Source organism: Coregonus lavaretus (genome assembly GCF_964263955.1).
Source record: "Coregonus lavaretus genome assembly, chromosome: 2".
NCBI classification, from domain to species: Eukaryota; Metazoa; Chordata; class Actinopteri; order Salmoniformes; family Salmonidae; genus Coregonus; species Coregonus lavaretus.
The window spans coordinates 74879922-74903991 of NC_139989.1; the positions used below are offsets into that span (position 1 = coordinate 74879922).

At 40.8% G+C, this 24070-nt stretch overlaps 2 protein-coding genes and 1 pseudogene across 3 annotated transcripts in view; 2 read left to right on the forward strand and 1 right to left on the reverse strand.

Annotated features, from left to right (window-relative positions):
• The window catches only part of LOC311141240 (NLR family CARD domain-containing protein 3-like), a 230725-nt gene that overhangs the window by 63148 nt on the left and 143507 nt on the right, over window positions 1–24070 (reverse strand). The window lies entirely within an intron of this gene.
• Window positions 1756–15763, forward strand: LOC311141463 (NLR family CARD domain-containing protein 3-like; annotated as a pseudogene). The gene is made up of 7 exons: window positions 1756–2120; window positions 5848–5952; window positions 8046–8189; window positions 12798–12914; window positions 13164–13248; window positions 13378–13606; window positions 13959–15763. The product of its transcript is annotated as an NLR family CARD domain-containing protein 3-like (transcript).
• LOC311141846 (neoverrucotoxin subunit beta-like) lies at window positions 19420–23063 on the forward strand. The gene is made up of 2 exons (XM_084177339.1): window positions 19420–19523; window positions 20234–23063. The coding sequence occupies exons 1-2, from the start codon at window positions 19445–19447 to the stop codon at window positions 20779–20781; spliced, it is 627 nt and encodes a 208-aa protein (XP_084033465.1). The 5' UTR covers window positions 19420–19444; the 3' UTR covers window positions 20782–23063.

A 24070-nucleotide genomic window follows, 5' to 3' on the forward strand; every position in this document is an offset into this window, starting at 1 on the left:
TTTAGGAAATATTGTGAAAATATTTGGCCTAGGCTACATGCCCTGTTATTTGGACTGAAAACCGATTTGTAGGTGATCAATCCTGCTACTGATAACCTATGTGAACTGATATGAACCGGTTTAGGCTGGTCATCTAGGATATGTAGGCTACATCTGAAGTACAGTACAAGTCAAAAGTTTGGACACACCTACTCATTCCAGGGTTTTTCTTTATTTTTACTGTTTTCTACATTGTAGAATAATAGTGAAGACATCAAAACTATGAAATAACACATACACATATTGCTCATGCCAAGGCTACAAGCTCTGTCCTGCTACTGGTAGGCCTGTAACGTTATGGGAACTGATCTGAACAGGTTTTGGCTGGTCATCTAGGATATGTAGACTATAGCTGAGGTATAGACCTCCATCTGCATATCACTAACAAACTGCTATTATACATTATAACCTAGCCTACTTTACATAATATAAATCTCCTACTTGTTGCAAAAATACTTTCCGAATGTATCAATGATCTCCCCTCAGATCAATCATGCCCGTTTTAGCCCTTCTGTCTACATATCGATATGTTTAGAAAATAACAGATTGAAAAGAATAGTCTACTTTTAATAAATACACATTAGCCTGAGAGAGTGGAAGGGCTGAGAGGAATGTGGCCTTGTGTTGCTGCACTGTCTATAACTACCTAAACAAACAGTAACAGGGAGATGAGGTGAAAAATATCAGTCACGACTACATGTTGTTACAGGCTTTGGTATTTCCATTTATATTTTGAGGTTGGACGTTAGCACGTTGGCCGCACCTCTTGGAGCCACCTCAATAGACAGTATGCTTATGCCTGTTCTGGCTTGTCATCTCTTTAGTCAGAAGGGTTCCATCTGTTATGTGATATTGAAGAGCAGCTGGTCCAGTGTTCTGGTTGGCCTTAGAGATGTTAGAAGACTGGCACCTCTTTGTAGCTCTGCTTCTTTAAGTTGATGAACAAAGTCTTTCTGTCTTGTATCTCCCAGGGTTTGGTCTGGTTTGGTTTGGTTTGGTTTGGTCTGGTTTGCTTTGGTTTGGTCTGGTGTGGTCTGGTTTGGTTTGGTTTGGTCTGGTCTGGTTTGGTTTGGTTTGGTCTGGTTTGGTCTGGTTTGGTTTGGTTTGGTCTGGTTTGGTCTGGTTTGGTCTGGTCTGGTTTGGTCTGGTTTGGTTTGGTTTGCTCCACTTGTTTTTTTACTCCATATTGTAAGTTGGAGGGTTTTTATTTCAGATGTCCTCGTCTGGAGCAACTCCAATGGGCGCTCATGGTGGGAGTCTTTTAGGTACCACTTTCTTGTTGCTAGTCAACATTCAGTGGACACTAGGGATTGGACGATTAAAACCGGAGGTCTGATGCGCCGTTGCAGTTTTCAAAGCACTACTGATTCGACACAACGTTTCAATGCTTGTATCAAAGTAACAATACTACGTGATGATGACGGTCGAAGCTTCGGACATCACACTACCATATGACAGGTGTCAGAAGAGCACTGACCTCTGCTGGAAGCTTTGTGTTTTTATCTATACTGAACAAAAATATAAACGCAACATGTAAAATGTTGGTCCCATGTTTCATGAGCTGAAATAAAATATGCCAGAAATGTTCCAAACGCACAAAAAGCTTATTTCTCTCAAATTTTGTGCACAAATTTGATAGCATTCCTGTTAGTGGATATTAAGTCAGTGCCTCGGGAAGAGCTTAACGATTTGTGATTTTTGGGGTACGTTTGGCAGGAGCTTCAGTGACGAAAACTGCTCAACTTGCCGATGTTTCACAATGTGCCATGGCCGTCTCAGTCACCAGGTCTCAACCCAATTGAACACTTATGGGAGATTCTGGAGAGGCGCCTGAAACAGTGTTTTCCACCACCATCAACAAAACACCAAATTATGGAATTTCTCGTGGAAGAATGATTAAACATCCCTCCAATAGAGTTTCAGAATGTATGCCAAGGCACATTGTAAGAGCTATAAAGAGACAGGGAGTGGGAGAGAGAACAGGTAGAACCTGATATGGAAATGAGCAGAACAAACTAAAGGAACTTTCCACCACCGAATGATCATTCCAGACTCTACTTCTATTGAGAGACATATTAAAGGTAAGACGACGATTGTTATGATATTAATATAGTTGATGATATTGTTATGTGTATTCATATAGTTGATGATATTGTTATGTGTATTAATATAGTTGATGATATTGTTATGTGTATTAATATAGTTGATGATATTGTTATGTGTATTAATATAGTTGATGATATTGTTATGTGTATTCATATAGTTGATGATATTGTTATGTGTATTAATATAGTTGATGAAATTGTTATGTGTATTCATATAGTTGATGATATTGTTATGTGTATTCATATAGTTGATGATATTGTTATGTGTATTCATATAGTTGATGATATTGTTATAGTGTTATAATAGGCCTACTCTCCTTAAAATGTTTTGGATATAAATTAGATGCGTGGGGTGAATCCGTTCTGTTTCCATCTGTGCCCCAGGGTGATCGCTCCTACACTATCTAGAATCTAAAAGGGTTCTTTGGCTGTCCCCATAGGAGAACCCTTTGTAGAACCCTTTTTGGTCCTAGGTAGAACCCTTTTGGGTTCCATGAAGAATCCTTTCCACAGAGGGTTCTACATGGAAGTCAGAAGGGTTCTACCTGGAACCCAAAATCGTTCTCCTATGGGGACAGCCAGAGGACCCTTTTGGAACTCTTTTTTCTAGGAGTGTACTGTATCATAGGTCTATAGACTTGTCTTCTCAAAACAGGCTTAAAACACAACAAGCAACAACATTTTCTCTTTCTAATCTACTGTTAACTCTTTTCACTCAGGAAGGTGTGTTGTGTGAAAGAGAGACTAATAAATACTGTGGAAAGACTAACAACAACTTACACTTCCTCAAAACAGGTTGTGTGTGTTCATTAGTGCCCACTGTAGCAAAACGTTTGGCAACATAAACTGTTTAGGTCACCTTGTACAGCGTTTGGAGTAAACTGTTTATGCAACATTTTAAAACTGTTGGCTGCGGTGTAAACTAATGAATACTACCCAGGTTGTAGACTTCAACTCGGCTGTTGATGTCTGCCTGATGCTGAAACCTGAACTTAGCCTGAGGGGTGGACTATGATGCAAGCTAGATGTACTGGTTTTCTAAAGTTAGCTTCAGTTAGCTTCACATTCCAGCTCAGGCCTCATCTATTAGAATATACAGAGCGCTAGTCATCACGAAGGTGCTCTCTCAGCAGAACAGTAGATATCTCAATGACTTGACATGTTCTGGTTGTAAATTCAGGCTACAAGGTGAGAATCATGCCAGGAATGATTGTAAAGTGTGTAGAGAGATTAAATGTATGGTGTAATTTTAGTACAGTGAATGGAAGAAAAACACTCAGACCTAACAGTCTACTTCTACTGAGACAGGTTTGTGTCAGTCTAATCATACAAAATGACGCTAACTGAACATGGTCAAGTCAAAATTCAATATATTTATATATTATAGTTCTACATTTAACATTTCATATGATAACTGTAATTGTATCATAGTTCCACTATAGTGTAGTGATCCTCGCTAAATGAATCACGTCACAATTCCAACCAAGTAACCCAGTTGGCGCCAATGGCGCGATGCGTAGGTTGTTTGCCTTTTACACATGCAACCTGGGTTCGCTTCCCTGCCCCGCTGTTTGCTACATTGGTGTCAGAAGTAGTATGGTGTCTGTGAGGCAATCCGAATGCATGGCCTGGATGTTTGAGGGGTCTGAGTAGTCGAAGCACGGGAATTGCTTTTATAGGGGGCAGTGTGAGACAGGTTATAATTAGGTTTAACCCTATTGCTGCGATGCTTAGGGTGTTTGCCTTTTTCGCCAGCGACCTGGGTTCACTGCCCTGCCCCGCTGTTTGATACAATATTAATATCACAGGCTACCCGACGTCCGTTGAACAAAGAGACACAACAATATGAGTGAAAGGATTTTAGGATAATATCAGTAAGTGTTGATTTAGAGTTGTCTTCTGGGTTCATCCTTCTAGCTTCCTTTATCAATTGGGTGAAATATAACAAATGACATGGCCTCAGAGTTTGGAGATAACCAGTCCCAGTTTAAATCACTATGACAGCCATTTCATTATTTCCCCAGAGCAACAAGGGAATCTAGAGACTCAACCTTTGCAGAATCAGAATCACCTTTATTCACCAAGTACATTTGCACATACATATGTAGGATCTTAATTTGAGCCAGTTTGCTACAGCAGGAAAATATTCCTGCAGCAACAGGAAATGTGAATTATTATGTGAATTATAATTAATGGACATTTTTGTAGCGGTTGATACATTTTTATTAAGCGAAACTCAAGTCTGGCATTTCTAAGTGGAAATTACAAACTTCAGAAGCCTTTTAAAACCTCAAATACACTACAAGTTTTACATTTCCTGCATTGCGGGAAAGTTATTCTGCAGTGGAGGGTGATCAACTTAAGATCCTACATCTGTACACATAATTCTACATGGTGATAGTGATAGACAACATTTAGAGACAGAATACAGACATAAGAGTTTACACAAATGTCTGTACAACATTATACAACTAGGAAGAGTGAGCATAGAGCTATAAGAGAATGAACAGTGGATATACAGATATACAGTACAGTGGGTATATAGTTGGTATACAGATATACAGTACAGTGGGAATACAGTTGGTAAACAGATATACAGTACAGTGGGAATACAGTTGGTATACAGATATACAGTACAGTGGGAATACAGTTGATATACAGATATACAGTACAGTGGGAATACAGTTGATATACAGATATACAGTACTGTGGGAATACAGTTGATATACAGATATACAGTACTGTGGGAATACAGTTGATATACAGATATACAGTACAGTGGGAATACAGTTGGTATACAGATATACAGTACAGTGGGAATACAGTTGGTATACGGTGGATGTCCACATGTACAGTACCAGTATAAATATATCTAAGAGAGATGAACAGAGTGCTAATGCAGTATAGTTCAGTTATTTAGTGTACAGTTCAGAGATGACTTGATGTGGTGTGCAGCATAGAGTGTATAGTCCTTTAGTCTCTATGGACCAGATGGTAGTGTACAGTTCAGAGATGGCTTGATGTGGTGAGCAGCATAGAGTGTATAGTCCTTTAGTCTCTATGGACCAGATGGTAGTGTACAGTTCAGAGATGGCTTGATGTGGTGAGCAGCATAGAGTGTATAGTACTTTAGTCTCTATGGACCAGATGGCCAGTTGGTGAGGGCCACAGCATGGGGAAAGAAACTGTTCAGATGGGGGTCTATAACATCCAATCACATAGGTTTACAGCAGCTGACAGTTGCAACGTTATTGCTAATAACTCAAACTGCCTTATTTAGATAAAAACATAATCTCTCTACAGATGTAGGATCTTTAATTACATACAAAAAATGTATGCACGCATGACTGTAAGTCGCTTTGGATAAAATCGTCTGCTAAATGGCATATTATTCCTTTATCAATTGGGTATAAAGGAATAATATGTTGGAGCATAACTAAAACTTGTAGTGTATTTGAGTGTATTTAAGCTTTAAAAAGGTTTCTGAAGATGATCAATTGCACTTTTCTATTATAAAATTAATCATTCATTATCATCCACATAATAATTCAGATGTCCTGTTGCTGCAGGATTATTTTCCTGCTGTAGCAAACTGGCTAAAATTAAGATCCTACATCTGTAGCAATACACCTCTCTTTGATGTACATGGCTATATCAGGATTGACTTTTGACCATTTGACATATTTTATTTACTGTTGTTTAGGCTGGTTGAATGAGTCACCTATAAAAGCTACTTTATCTGCAAGAGAACAGGCGGCTGCACCAGCGACTGTAAGAAGTGATGTGATTTCCTCATATGAACGTGAAAGTAAGTGTGTAGCCTACGCAGTTACACAATGGCTGTTGAAACTGTGGCACGTATTTCTCGTTAACATTAGAAGTCGGATAAATGTGTTGATATGTAGGAAAGACGGGCAGACCCTGGTAAGGCTAAACTACAAACTATTACAAGGTTAGGTCGACTTCAGACATTCAATAGTCAGAGTAGGTTTGAGCTATGATCACTTATCATGCTGACAAACCTGATGGTCTCCGTTTGAAATGGTGTGTAAAATACCCTGCCTAGGCTACAAGCTCTGTCCTGCTACTGTTAGGTCTATAACGTTATGGGAACTGATCTGAACAGGTTTAGGCTGGTCATCTAGGATATGTAGGCTATAGCTGAGGTATAGACCTCCATCTGTATCAGGACTAGGCTCCTGCTACTGTTACTGTTATAACGTTATGGGAACTGATCTGAACAGGTTTAGGCTGGTCATCTAGGATATAGCTGAGGTCAGTGGTGATTTTAGCATGTCAATCTTGGTGGGGCAAAACATAAATAAAGGGGGATGCATGCCAGCAAAGCCACTCCACAACACAACACTAAACAATACATTCATTGCACTATAACGGTGACAAACGGTGCCCACAAACTGTTAGGGCCTACATAAAGCAGAGTCCCAACAGCAGAGTCCCAACAGCAGAGTCCCGACAGCAGAGTCCCGACAGCAGAGTCCCGACAGCAGAGTCCCAACAGCAGAGTCCCAACAGCAGAGTCCCGACAGCAGAGTCCCAACAGCAGAGTCCCAACAGCAGAGTCCCAACAGCAGAGTCCCAACAGCTGTCCTATCATTTCTCTTTATTATTTATCTTCATATGATAAGGATTAAAAAGGATTTGCCTGTAGATTGTCGACTTGATTCATGATGATGACTGCTGGCTAAGATTTTGAAAGTATAATGTTGACATGATCAGTCCAATCAAAGCTACTGTAGATATGATGTGATTTGATGTCATTTTATCTGTGGCAAATGACCTTCTTGGATGGGCACTTCTAATGTAACTCTATGGCAGAACCCAGGGGGCTTGAATTTTCAATTTTCTAGCTCTACCCTTAGACTTGGCGGTGATGTAGTGTCCCCATGGGTGACAGAACACTGAGCCAAATACGAAGCAGCGCTCTGTATTTTCCGCTGGCTGCCCCACCACCACAGAAAGCACTGAGCTAGGCTGAAACACCTGCATTTTGGAGCTGCCTTACTCAAGAAAGCAAAAAAGAGACCATGTTTGTATGCAGCTTTATTAACGCAATGATATATATATTTTTTTTTACATTGTTTGCAAACTGATATGTGACATATATTAATGCCACAATAACATGCAAAACAGGAAAGGCCACCTGCCCTGAATGACGGGTCGCTGGTTGAGAGAATGCCAAGAGTGTGCAAAGCTGTCATCAAGGCAAAGGGTGGCTATTTGAAGAATCTCAAATATAAAATATATTTTGATTTGTTAAACACTTTTTTGGTTACTACATGATACCATATGTTTTATTTCATAGTTTTGATGTCTTCACTATTATTCTACAATGTAGAAAATAGTAAAAAATATAGAAAAACCCTTGAATGAGTATGTGGTCTAAAACTTTTGACCGGTAATGTATATATTTTTACATTGTTAGCAAACTGATATGTGACAATAACCACAATAACATGCAAAACAGAATGACAGGTCGCCACTGGCTGAGGTATAGCCTTTCTGTATAGATCACTGATCACCCCCTGATCAATCAAGCCTGTTTTAGCCCTTCTCTCTACATTCTCAGATACGTTTAGAAAAGAACAGATTCAAAGATAATAAATGGCTGACTTTTAATGAATACAAATAAGTGTGAGACATGGCCTTGTGTTGTTGCACTGTCTATAACTACCTTAACAAACAGTGACTTATTATTATTATTGACAGTTACCATGGAGAAGAGATGTCACAACTACATCTTCATGTGATTGCATTAAATCACCTGACTGTTTTGATATGTCTGTTAGTAAATGTTTTATAAGAGATGATTAATAAATGATAACAATTCACATTCAAGAATTACTGTGTTGACTACAACCAACATGTTGGATCTCTGTTTAGGGGTCAGTTCTCTAAAATGAGTCTCTCTGGGGAGAGAGAGGAGGGGGTCCCTGCCTCTAAAATGAGTCTCTCTGGGGAGAGAGAGGAGGGGGGCCCTGCCTCTAAAATGTGTCTCTCTGGGGAACATGACACCAAAGATAAGAGGTGAGATGACAATTTTGTTTAAGAATTATTAAGAGTGTATTTCCTAAATGCTATTTCCATAATTTTTCACGTGTTATTTAATCAGAAATGGTTACTTATGGTTGCTTAACCTTCAATATTACTGTTCTCAGATGTTTAATTAATAGATTTTAGATGTGTATAATTATTATTATTTTTATTGCAAAACGCTATATATCCATTGTTTAGCTGAAATGGAATGTTCGTATCCGGTATATTTGACTGTATTATCTGGTTGTCTCACCTAGCTATCTTAAGATGAATGCACTTACTGTAAATCGCTCTGGGTAAGAGCATCTGCTAAACAGGTGGGGCTCTGCCCTGAATGACACGTCACCACTGCTCCAAAGCAATTACATGTTGCACAGGAACCACTGACTCGCTGCATGTTTCTATTATCAAGACACCTGCTGGTACCTCTTAACTGGTTAGTACAGCTCATGAGGTGTCCTAAATATCAGCCAACTAGGTGGGACACTTATGAATAAAGAGGCTTCATGCATAGCTTTAATTTATACCCATAAGAGTAGGACTAAAACGGCTTTATTCTCAGCACATATACGGCACATTTTTTACTCTGAGACGCTTTTTGGATATGGGCCAAGATCTCAAAACATTGTTTTAAAAAACGAATCATTTTGTTTTACATAATGAAAAATGAATATTATTAATGTAAGCCACTGTAAAGACTGGGTTTAGTTTATTGTGTTGCACTGCTCATGTCCGCGTTCTGGAACTGTCCGCGTCCCCGTACAGAACTGTCCGCATCCACGTACGGTTTGGCGCCAAGCATATTGTCCAGTTACGCGCAGATGGTCTGAGGTGATGTTGAGAAATAACGACGGAGTTCGTTACAGTGTTGAGACACCGAAGTTTATTGTTCAATTTGCTTTTTTGCTTAATGGTCAGTGACAGTATGAGTGTAGCCAGATCCTTTTCACTCGCTATCCTTGTTTAATTGTGTGGTTCAACGGGTTCGTCATCATCCTCGAGGGACAGACGAACGACCTGCTAGCTATCCAAGCTAGTCGGTACAGCTAGCTAAGCTAGCTACTCTTTACCAGCAGCATCCTAGTTATCCTAGCTACCACTACATCATCACCGGCTGCCTGCATTTCTTGTGGACCGATGGAGCTCCCTGGTTGTTTCTTCCACCTGTTAAATACCGTGGTGGGCTTCTCCCTCTCTCGTTGACGGATGCTGGCTACCTACCATCCCTCTGTCCGGTTCTCCTCTCTTCACTAGATGGACGGTAACTTTAGTGTTTAACCCCTCTGTGTCCAAGGACTGAACTTTATTATTTTCGGGGCGCCTCAAGTTACATTTTTTACAACATTTATTTCTGATTAAATTAGTTAATTGCATCCGCCATGGAGCCCAGTTTCATAATATTACCTTCTGTCCCTAGTTATGAAGTAATCGCGAAAAAACAGGCCTTATGTTAGGGCATTTTTCACCCTACCAGCTCCTATTAGTTCTATTGAGCTCCGTGACACCGACTCGCCTTCAGAACGTTCTATTCCCAGTCCATTGTTCTGCGTCACAATGCCAGCTTCACTATTGTTATCAATGAGACCTGCCTGCGTTAACCCTGTAGGTTTACCTCAGGTAACTTATTATTAACAAGGTTACGGCCACTTGGTGAGCGTTAACCCTGTAGGTTTACCTCAGGTAACTTATTATTAACAAGGTTACGGCTACTTGGTGAGCGTTAACCCTGTAGGTTTACCTCAGGTAACTTATTATTAACAAGGTTACGGCTACTTGGTGAGCATTAACCCTTTATGTTTACCTCAGGTAACTTATTATTAACAAGGTTACGGCTACTTGGTGAGCGTTAACCCTGTAGGTTTACCTCAGGTAACTTATTATTAACAAGGTTACGGCTACTTGGTGAGCATTAACCCTTTATGTTTACCTCAGGTAACTTATTATTAACAAGGTTACGGCTACTTGGTGAGCGTTAACCCTGTAGATTTACCTCCAGTAACTTATTATTAACAAGGTTACAGCTACTTGGTGAGCGCGCACACTGTTCACCTGAGTACGTTGTAATCTCCAATAGTGAGGTGAGACAGTTTAAGAGGCGATTGCTGGCGGATAGCCATCAAACATTAAACATTTTCTGGTCATGGTTAACCATATTTGTTTTAAGAAAAATGTGTACAATCTAAATAAAACGCATGTCCCTGTCCTCTTTTTCAAGCTGTGGGCGATTTAAACAGTCAGAATAAATGTTTTAATTAAGAAATAACCTTTTCTTTGAGGACTTGTTGTTTCTAAAAGGCTGCTGGGTAATTTGATATGCATCGAAATATTCGTTCCTAGGCATCAAATTGAGCGAATGCTGCGCAGGTTCACTGAGTTGCAAACCAAATGGGTATAATGGGGTGATTGTTGTCTAATCGGGTTGTCTAGCTAATGGATTTGTAGATCTGACGCAGTTGCTACCTCAGATTATGAGCCTAGCAAGTGTCATTAATGAGTTATGTAGTACCCATATTCGGCCACAAGGAGGAGCAAGAGTGCCATAAACCCATACTGTTTTTTTGCCATATAAACCATAAACCTAACAATCAATCAAATGTATTTATGAAGCCCTCTTTACACCAGCAGATGTCACAAAGTGCTATACAGAAACTCTTACCCTACTTATAACCTATTTTAGCCGTAACCCTAACCCCTAATTCTAGGGTATGGTAGCCTAGAACACTTTTAGAAACTATTTTAGTAATAATATTATCTTAGTAAATACAATTGTAGTATTAAATAGCATTTTGATTATTTTTTTATTTTTTATTATATGTATAATTGCAAGACAGAACACTTGATAAATAAGACACATTTGTTTTATTTTTCAAATGTGGTTTGAACTGGGTGACCTAGTAACCTCTGTGTGAAAGTCCAGCAATTGGCGTGGGGCAGGTTTGAGACTGATCTAATACACTTTATTTCTCAGCTGCCTCACCAATGTCTGTACTTGAATTAATAACTTTTAATTGCTAAATATTCCCAATAGATGGCAGCATAAGACCACGAAGCATCAGTTATAGGCTACAAGCAGCAATATGATTGACATAAAATAGCATGCAACCAAATACTATGTGTCCCATGATTTTCTAAAATGGTCACTCGTTACTTTAGTTAGCTTTATATCTCGTATTAGGCCTGTGATGCTTTTGGAAGAGCAATTAAATAGTGACTATAGCAGGTGTTGAACCCCTGGTAAATAATCACTAGTCAGATGCTCCAACCTCAACCCTAGTATACATGCATTTTTAAATATCTAATATTGCGATTAAACAACCTCGGAATAGATAAGACAAGAGTGTGTCTTCCAGCCCACCAATAAATTACATCATGCAACCCTCGCGGTTAGCAAATGTACCTCAACATGCCCCTCGCTTGTGCTAGAAGGCAGTGTGCTTGCTGCTGGTTGATGAATCTGACAACGAATGTACTAGGAAAATACGTTTTTCTCGACCAGAGGTGACTAAATTAATGTTCAGGCTTATTGATAATCGTTATAGTAATTAAGTATAATTTCAAAACATGAGCATAAAAACAGGTAATAATAAACATGAATCATCATTATATTATTTTACAGTGATGTGTTAAATGCTTTTTCAGTCGTTCCTCTTGCGTTAGCAGTGTGGAAAGGGACAGTAAAAAGCGTGTCCAGGAGTTTTCCTGTGAGGGGGAGTGGTGGTGTATCCAGGGAGAAAACTAAACTAACTTTCTGAAATGTCATTCATGGTCTTACGCTGCCATCTATTGGAATTATTTAGCAACTGCAGTAGTACTGAATAAAGTATATCCTTACTAAAGTAGTAATTACACAGAATTGCAAAATATGACATTTTCTAGTTCATTTTACCACTTACAACCATAAAATAACAATTTATAGCCTAACAAACAATGAAACTGACATAAACCAAAAACACCATACATTTAGTTAACTATATATATTTAAAAAACTTTTTATTTAGATGGGTGACATTATCTGCCAAAGTAATACCACTGTAGATAAAGAAGAGCTCTCCAGTAGGTGAACCAAAACATTCAAAGGCCATTTTCTCAAAATTGAGGTTACAAGTTTATCATCTTTCAAAGTAGAATTACTTTCCCATTGTTCCTCAACTGTAGTGTATGATATACCTTTTTCTAGCTGAGTCTCTACTGTTATCCAATGTAAAAAACACAATTTCAAATTTTGCTACATAAGATCGAATCGAGCCGGTCGGCCACATTTGACTGTATAAAACCTAGCAGTACTACTTATTTCTCTGAGAGTGAGGCAGATATATATAGCATTGTGCAAAAAAACATGATTATCTGTCTCTCTGAAGTGAAACCATCAAGTGATAGATTTTAAACAAATACATGTCTGTCATTGAACAACCCCATACCATGATTAGATAGTGAAAAAACACACCAATCTCTTTCATCATTTCTTTAAACAATAGAAGCTAATTTACCAACATTCCTGAAAATGGATATATAGCGTTTTGGAATGAAACTCTTCTTATGTTTCCCCATCTGAGCTCAGAGTAGATGAGAGATGTAATGTTTGTCTCTGTTGTGTTGAAGCCCAATCAAGCAGGAGAGACCAGCCTCCCCTGTACCCAGCTGTGTGTCCATGAAGAGTGACTGGTCTATGCGTCGTCCTATATCCTTCGGAGAGGGAGACTTTTTTAGTGAACAAAGGTAAGAAGAACTCATGGGTCATGGTCAGTGAGTTAAACAACACTGTCTCTAGTCATTTCTCCTCTCCCATTTTACCATTTATTTTTGTTGTTTTCATAATCCATAGGCTAATACTTTTTTCCATTTTCATAGTCCTGAAACAATATTAAACAAACACAATATTCCCTCCCTGTGTGTGTGTGTGTGTGTGTGTGTGTGTGTGTGTGCACTCCCTGAATGAGAAAATGTAATCTCATGTTTTGTCCACAGAAACCAACAGGAGAGATCAGAGTCAGAGATTCTCAGTGGTCAGTCTTCCCAGAGTCATCAAACAGACCTGGCCTCCATATTCAGTGTATGTGGTCCTGTTATGTACATTTGTTTTTGTTTACCTCAAGTAAAGTTGATCTGTCAATCATTCATCAATGTGTTAATGAGAAAGCATTTAGTCTCTTGCTTAACTTATTTACTTGATTTATTTCAGTTGCTTGAAGAGAATATTATAACATTTGTGAAGAACGAGCTGAATATGTTCAAGAGGATTCCTAGTCCAGAACTCCCAGAAGGCTTTGAGAGTCAGAAGCAGGATAAGGAAGTGGTAGATGCTGAAGATGAGAAGCAGGAGAGCAGTGCCAGAAAGGGGGCTCTGAAGATCACACTGCACGTCCTGAGGAAAATGAACCAGAAGGAGCTTGCTGACACACTGGAGAAAAGTAAGAGCTGTCTGCCTCATGTTGAATGCTGTTTTAGAACATTTAAAAGCTGTAGCTAAAGTAGCTGTGTAACTCAATGATATTGTAGCAGCCTTAACACAACACCTAGTGACCTCATTAAGTAGCAGCAGGGATGTATTGTGGTGATTAATTTAGACAGAAGAGAGAGAGAACCAATAATTATATAATCAGTCACACCAGTGTGTAATGCATTATGAAAACATTTACACATTTATACAGACAGTTAAGAGAATACATGATTACATTTTAAACTTTATAACACAGACTTACAATAATGTAGGCATTAAAACAGGCGTAATATTAATATCCTCTTTGTTATTTCTTCATTCAGATGAGCTTGCTGTGATTTGCCAACGTGAACTCAAATCTAATCTAAAGAAGAAGTTTCAATGTGTATTTGAGGGGATCGCTAAACAAGGAAACCCAACACTTCTCAATAAGATCTACACAGAGCTCTACATCACAGAGGGTGGAACAGGAGAGGTCAATAATGAACATGAGCTGAGACAGATTGAGACAACAACCAGGAAACAAGCAAGACCAGAGACTGCAATCAAATGTAACGACATCTTCAAACCCTTAACTGGACAAGACAAACTTATCAGAACTGTGCTGACAAAGGGAGTCGCTGGCATTGGAAAAACAGTCTCTGTGCAGAAGTTCATTCTGGACTGGGCTGAAGGAAAAGCAAATCAGGATGTCCAATTTGTATTTTCATTCCCTTTTCGGGAGCTGAATTTGATGAAAAAAGAAAAACACACTTTGATTGAACTTCTCAATCACTTCTCAATGGAAACCAAAGAATCAAGAATCTCCAACTACGACAAGTACAAAGTTCTGTTAATCTTTGATGGTCTGGATGAGTGCCGACTGCCCCTAGACTTCCAGAAGAACAAGATCTGTTGTGATGTCACAGAGTCAACCTCAGTGGATGTTCTGCTGACAAATCTCATCAAGGGAAATCTGCTTCCCTCTGCTCTCTTCTGGATAACTACCCGACCTGCAGCAGCCAATCAGATCCCTTCAGGGTGTGTTGACCAGGTGACTGAGGTACGAGGGTTCAATGACCCACAGAAGGAGGAGTACTTCAGGAAGAGATTCAGTGATGAGGACCTGGCCAGCAGAATCATCTCACACATAAAGACATCAAGGAGCCTCCACATCATGTGCCACATTCCAGTCTTCTGTTGGATTTCTGCAACAGTCCTTGAACACATGCTGAAACATAAGAGAGAAGAGATGCCAAAGACTCTGACTGAGATGTACACACACCTTGTGGAGTTTCATACCAAACAGAATAATGAAAAATATCTTGGGAAAGAAGAGACAGGCCCACACTGGAATAAAGAGAGCATTCTGTCACTGGGAAAACTGGCTTTTCAACAGCTTGTGAATGGCAATCTGATTTTCTATGAAGAAGACCTGAACGCGGCTGGCATTGATGTCAATGAAGCCTCAGTGTACTCAGGATTGTGCACACAGATCTTTAAAGAGGAATGTGTGCTGTACCAGGACAAGGTGTACTGCTTCGTGCATCTGAGCATTCAGGAGTTTCTGGCTGCTGTATATGTGTTCCTCTCATTCATCAACAACAATGAGAATCTAATGGATGAACCTCAATCAACGTCCATGAACTTTTCTGTGAGGATCAGACACAAGCGTAAAGTTACTGTCTACAAGAGTGCTGTGGATAAAGCCTTACAAAGTGAGACAGGAAACCTGGACCTTTTCCTCCGCTTCCTTCTGGGTCTCTCACTGGAGTCCAATCAGAAGCACTTATGAGGTCTACTGACAAAGACAAGAAGCAGCTCACAGAGCCATGAAGAAACAGTCAAGTACATCAAGGAGAAGATCAGGGAAAATCCCTCTCCAGAGAGGTGCATCAATCTGTTCCACTGTCTGAATGAACTGAATGACCATTCTCTAGTGGAGGAGATCCAAAGCTACCTGAGCTCAGGAAGTCTCTCAGAAGAAGAACTGTCACCTGCACAGTGGTCAGCTCTGGTCTTTGTGTTGCTGACTTCAGAAAAGGAGCTGGATGTGTTTGACCTGAAGAAATACTCCAGATCAGAGGAAGGTCTTCTGAGGCTGCTGCCAGTGGTCAAAGCCTCCAGAGCTGCTCTGTGAGTACATAAAATGACATTTAAGTACTAATCATCAGGAAGAAATATTCAGTTTAGAGAAATATATGTATTATAATATGTATATAATATTCTATTGAAAAACATATTGAATCACTGCATTGATGTTCACATTAGTATAACATTATGACCATACTATTCTAGGAGACAGAAGATCAATCTATATGTTGTTTAAGAGAATAAACCAAATGCATCTGCCATTGTCCTTCTACACTACTGGTGTTAAATTAACAGTTTGTGAAATCATGATGATCTCTTTGCAGGCTGTCAGGCTGTGGACTCACAGAGGAAGGCTGTGCTTCTCTGGTCTCAGCTCTGAAGTCAAACCCCTCACACCTGAGAGAGCTGGATCTGAGTAACAATGACCTGAAGGATTCAGGAGTGAAGCTGCTCTCTGCTGGATTGGGGAATCCCCACTGTAAACTGGAGACTCTGAGGTCAGTATTCCTGTAGTTGGTCAACAAGTGATAACTGTTCACCAGATCCACATGTGTTTACCAGGCACACATAGTCCACACCATATGTGTTTGGACAGTGAAGCTTACAGTTTTACATTTGGTGCTATGCTCCAGCATTTTGAATTTTGAGATAGAATGTTTCATATTAGGCGACAGTACAGAATGTCACCTTTTATTTGAGGGTATTTTCATACATTTCTGTGTTACTGTTTAGATATGAAAGCACTTTGTGTCTAGTTCTTCCATTTGAAAAAGTCGTAATAATTTGGACATATTCACTTATATTGTATTAAAGTAGTCTTAAGTTTAGTATTTGGTCCCATATTCCTTACCTGCAGTGATTACATCAATGTCACGATCGTAGGAGGAAGTGGACCAAGGCGCAGCGTGATATGCGTACATACTTATATTTATTAGAGTACCACACGAACAAAACGATACGTGAAGTACTAGGTAACAGACACAAACCATACACGGAACAAGATCCACAATACACTGTGGAAAACAGGCTGCCTAAGTATAGCTCCCAATCAGAGACAACAAGCAACAGCTGATACTCGTTGCCTCTGATTGAGAACCACCCCGGCCAACACAGAAACACATGAGCTAGATAAAGAACCTAGAAAACATAGCAACCCATAGAAACTACACACCCTGGCTCAACATAACAGAGTCCCAGAGCCAGGGCGTGACAATCAAGCTTGTGATTCTACAAACTTGTTGAATGCATTTGCAGTTTGTTTTGGTTGTGTTTTAGATTATGTTTTTCCTAATAGAAACTGAATGGTGAATAATGTCCTGTCATTTTGGAGTCACTTCACTTGTATTGTAAGTAAGAATAGAAGATGTTTCTGAACACTTCTGCATTCATGTGGATGCTACCATGATTATGAATAATCATGAATGAATAGTGAATGATGATGAATGAGAAAGTTACAGAGGAACAAGGATCATACCCCCTCTGTTATTGGTAATGGTGAGAGGTTAGCATGTTTTGTTGTAGCCTCTGTAACTTTCTCACTCATTATTATTCATGATTCATTCATGATTTTTATTAATCATGGCATCATCAGGATTAATTTAGTAGTGTCTAGAAACATGTTATCTACTCACTTAGACAGAAAATTACTCCAGTCATCATCCACCATTCAGTTACTATTGAACAAAACATAACCCAAAACAAACAGCAAATACAACCAATGAGTTCACAACCAAATACTCAACTTTTGACAACTTTAATGAATTATAAGTGAAATGGTCAGAATACGTTTGACTTCGTCAAATGGAGGGACTAGATACATAAAGTGCTTTCATTTCTAAATGGTGAAACAGATATGTATTAAAATACCCTCAAATAAAAGGTGACATTATATACTGTCACCTCATATAAAACATCTGATCTCAAATCCAAAATGTTGGAGTACAGAGCCACATTTAAAATGTTATCTTCACTATCAAAATAGATATGGTGTGGACTGTATACTCAATACAATCTAAATCTGATACCTCACTGTCTGTCTTTTGACTGATACTGCTTTTTAAACTGCTCTGGTCAGTCTACTCAAATATTCGTAATATACATTTTAATATACATTTTTCACACAATATTATGATTTTTGTCTAATAATGATATATATGGCAGGTTTCAGGACACTGATGTATCTGAATATGTTGAAAAAATATACTGCCACTATTTTGACCACCAAAGAATAGCAGTGTGGTTTTAATATGATTTGACTCTTTGCAGGCTGTCAGGCTGTCTAGTCACAGAGGAAGGCTGTACTTATCTGGTCTCAGCTCTGAATTCAAACCCCTCACACCTGAGAGAGCTGGACCTGAGCTACAATCACCCAGGAGACTCAGGAGTCAGACTGCTCTCTGCTGGACTGGAGGATCCACACTGCAGACTGGAGAAACTCAAGTATGTAGAGGGTTTATGTCAATGTTCATATCAGACATGTTGGAGTTATCAGGCTAGTTAAGACAAACATTCTGACCACCACTTGGACAAAGTTATGCGATGTCCTTCTCCTGTCCAGTGCATGGGTCCTGTGTGTGTGTGTGTGTGTCCAGTGTGTGTGTGTCCAGTGTTTGTGTGTGTGTTTTTGTGTGTGTGTCCAGTGTGTGTGTGTGTGTGTGTGTGTGTGTGTGTGTCCAGTGTGTGTGGGGGTCCAGTGTGTGTGTGTGTATGTGTCCAATACAGTACACACACTGGACAAACACACACACTGGACCCACACACACACACACACACACACACACACACACACACACACACACACACACACACACACACACACACTGGACACAAACACACACAACACAGGACCCACTTACACACACACACACACACACACACACACACACACACTGGACACAAACACACACACACACTGGACACACACAGACACAAACACTGGACACACACACACACACTGGACACACACATACTGGACACACACACACACACACACTGGACACACACACTGGACACACACACACACAAAAAGGAAACACACACCGGACACACACACACTGGACCCACACACACTGGACCCACACACACACACACTCGACCCACACACACTGGAAACACACACACACACACACACTGGACACACACACAAAAACACACACACAAACACTGGACACACACGCACACACTGGACACACACACACACTGGACACACACACACACACACACACACACACACACACACTGGACACACACACTGGACACACACACACACAAAAAGGAAACACACACCGGACACACACACACTGGACCCACACACACACACACTCGACCCACACACACTGGAAACACACACACACACACACACTGGACACACACACAAAAACACACACACAAACACTGGACACACACGCACACACTGGACACACAGACACACTGGACACACACACACACACACACACACTGGACACACACACTGGACACACACACACACAAAAAGGAAACACACACCGGACACACACACACTGGACCCACACACACTGGACCCACACACACACACACACTCGACCCACACACACTGGAAACACACAAACACACACACACTGGACACACACACACTGGACATACACCGGACACACACTGGACACACACACGGACAAACATTCTTACCACCGCTTGTACAAAGTTATATGCTGAATGTGTGTGTGTGTGTGAGTGTGTGTGAGTTCAGGTGTATCCCTCAATGACTGTCTGTTCTTCTGCTTACCGCTACAGTGTGGAACATGGTGGAGAGAACACAATGAAACCTGGACTTAGAAAATGTGAGTGTTGACTGCTGTGAAGAATATGACTAAGAATAAGTCTTAATTCAAGTGAAGTCAAAGTCAAAGACCACCATCATTACTTACTTGGTCATATTAAATATCAGCTGTAGTTCTACAGAAGCACAAATCAGGGACACCAAAGTATACAATGAGTTGCTTTGACAATGTGTGTGTCTGTGTGTGACGTGTTCGTGTTACGTTAGAAATGTGTGTGTGTGTGTGTGTGTGTGTGTGTGTGTGTATCCAGTGTGTGTGTATGTGTGTGTTCAGGATGTGTGTGTGTGTGTGTTCAGGATGTGTGTGTGTGTGTGTGTGTGTGTGTGTGTGTGTGTGTGTGTGTGTGTGTGTGTGTGTGTTCAGGATGTGTGTGTGTTTGTGTGTTTGTTCAGGTTGTGTGTGTGTTCAGTGTGTGTGTGTGTGTGTGTGTGTGTTCAGGATGTGTGTGTGTGTCCAGTGTGTGTGTGTGTGTGTGTGTTCAGGATGTGTGTGTGTGTTCAGGGTGTGTGTGTGTGTGTAATTAATGGGAATAAGTGTGTTTTATATTACCATACAGTATAACATATGATCATTCAACAAGTCTCAAGTTACCTTAACTTCTCCTTTTGATACCTAGAAACATCTACATTAAATGAATTAGTGAAAAGTGAGTTAACATTCTAATGTGAATGATGATGATTTCTAATATTGTATCTGGTTTCATCCATCAGATGTCTGTGATCTCACACTGGACCTAAACACAGTAAACAGACTCCTCTCTCTGTCTGAGGAGAACAGAAAGGTGACATGGAGGAGAGAGGAGCAGCCGTATCCTGATCACCCAGAGAGATTTGAGGTCTGGAGACAGGTGCTGTGTAGAGAGGGTCTGACTGGGCGCTGTTACTGGGAGGTAGAGTGGAGTGGGGGGGCTGATATAGGAGTGACATATAAAGAAATCAGCAGGAGAGGATGGGGTGATGACTGTTGTCTTGGATACAATGACAAGTCCTGGAGTCTGATCTGCTCTGACAACAGTTACTCTGCCTGTCACAATAATAATAACATTACCATAGATGTCCCCTCCTCCAGCTCCCACAGAGTAGGAGTGTATCTGGACTGGCCAGCCGGCACTCTGTCCTTCTACAGAGTCTCCTCTGACACACTGACCCACCTGTACACATTCCACTCCACATTCACTGAGCACCTCTATCCAGGGTTTAGGGTTTGGGATGACCCCTTTGACCTTTGGGGTTCCTCAGTGTCCCTGTGTCAAACATAACACACACACACAGGACACACACACTGGACACACACACACACATACTGAACACACACACTGACACAAACTGGACACACAAACACACTTGATACACACACACTGGACACACACACACACACACTCACACACACACACACACTGGACACACACTGGACACACACACACACTGGACACACACACACACACACACACTGGACACAAACACACATACTGAACACACACACACACTGGACACACACACTGACACATACTGGACACACAAACACACTTGATACACACACACTGTACAAACACACACACACACACACACACTGAACAAACACACTGAACACACACACACCGGACAAACACACACTGTACACACACACACACACACACATTAGACACACAAACACACACACACTGGACACACACTGGACACACACACACACACATACACTGGACACACTGGACATACACACACACACACACACACACACACACACACTGGAGACACACACACACTAGACACACACACACACACACACACTGGACACACACACACACACACACACACGGGACACACACACTCATACTGAACACACACACACACACTGGACACACACACTGACACACACTGGACACACAAACACACTTGATACACACACACTGTACACACACACACACACACACACACACACACACACACACACACACACTGAACAAAGACACTGAACACACACACACTGGACACACACACACACACACACACACACAGGACACACACACACACTCACACACACTTGACACATATACACACACTGGACACACACACTCACACACACTGGACACACACACAGACACTGGACACACACACATACACACTTACACACACACTCACACACACTGGACACACACACAGACACTGGACACACACACATACACACTTACACACACACTCACACACCCAGGACACACACACACACACTGGAAACACACACAATGGACACACACAAACACACACACACACTGGACACACACACATACGCTGGACACACACACACTGGACACACACACACACACACACACACACACACACACACAGGACACAAACACTGGACACACACACACACACTGGACACACACACACACACACACACTGGACACACACACTGGACTCACACACATACACACTGGACGCACACCTGACACACACACACACAGGACACGCACACTGGACACACACTGGACACACACACACACACACTGGACACACAGACACTGGACACACACACACTGGACACACACACACACTCACACACTGAACACACACACACACACTGGACACACACACTGGATACACAAACACAATGGACACACACACACTGATCACACACACACACACACACACTGAACACTGGACACACACACACTGAACACACACACGCTGAACACACACACACACACACACACACACACACACACACACACACACACTGGACACACACACACACACTGAACACACACACACACACACACTGGACACACACACACTGGACACACACACACACTGGACACACACACACTGGACACACACACACACACTGGACACGCATCCACACACACACACACTGGACACACACACACATACACACACTGGATTCACACACACACACACACACTGGACACACACTGAACACACACACACACACACTGGACACACGCACACACTGGACAAACACACACAGGACACACACACACACACACACTTTAAACACACACACTCACACACTGAACACACACACACACACTGACACTGAACACACACACATACTGGACACACACACATTGAACACACACACAGGACACACACACACACACACACTGGACAAACACACACTGGACACACACACACACACACACACACACACACACTGGACACACACACTGAACACAACCAGCCCTGCCATTTCTACCTGTCCTGATCTAGTGTTTCACCCCTGACCTCCTCACACCGTCTCACTGTCCATGTCTGCTTTTAGCTCCCACCTCTACTTCACTGTGTTATAATGGACCTTATGCTTGTTAAGTCACCTCTGTAACCAGTTATCAAACATACTGACCTTTCTGACCCTATCCCATGGCCCTACTTTCTACAACTGAACATTTAAATTCCTCTATGAGTTTTGTTTCGTGTCCATTTACTTATGTATGTATTTGTTGTATATTGGGGTTGTGCTGCAGAGCATCATGGGGGTTTGTATGTGTTGAGATGATCACGTTCCAGATAAATGGTTGAACTGATTCCTGTCTCCTGTCTCATCATTATTGAATTGTTGTACAGACGTGGTTATGAAACCCACGAGACATAACAAAAGATTGGTGATGAGTAAGTCTGAATCTACAGGAACTATTCTGTCTGGAAGAAGTGGGTTTTTACAACTGTTTAAAACTGTTATTTTCTGTGGTCCAGTCTAGGCTAATGTTAGCACAGTGTATTGCTAGCAGAGGCAAGTGCATAGTCGAGCTAGCTAAGAAAGAGAGTTAACCAGTGGTTTAAAGTACTTAAGTAAAAATACTTTAAAGTACTACTTAAGTAGTTTTTTGGGGTATCTGTACTTGACTTTACTATTTATATTTTTGACTACTTTTACTTCACTACATTTTCCCTGACACCCAAAAGTACTCGTTACATTTTGAATGCTTAGCAGGACAGGAAATGGTCCAATTCACACACTTATCAAGAGAACATCCATACTGCCTCTGATCTGGCAGACTCACTAAACACAAATGCTTTGTTTGTAAATTGTCTGAGTGTTGGATTGTGCCTCTGGCTGAACGTACATTTTAAAAACAAGAAAATTGTCTGGTTTGCTTTATGTAAGGAATTTGAAATGATTTATACTTGTACTTTTACTTTTGATACTTTAGTATATTATAGCAATTACATTTACTTTTGATACTTAAGTATATTTAAAACCAACTACTTTTGAACTTTTACTCAAGTAGTATTTTACTGGGTGAATTTCACTTTTAGTTGAGTCATTTTCTATTCAGGGATCTTTACTTTTAATCAAGTTTGACATTTGGGTACTTTTTCCTCCACTGGAGTTAACATCGTCATGGACGGCAGAAAAGGACTGGAGACGGACATCGGAGTGGGAAAACAACGTGATTAAAAAGGAGGAATATACAGTGATTAAAGGAAAGGACATTTATTCAACTGTGAAGACAAACCTTTTAATTAAAACTGCTAAATGAGCGAATTTAGGTGGCAACTTCAGTGAGTGAAGTGAATGAAGATCACGTG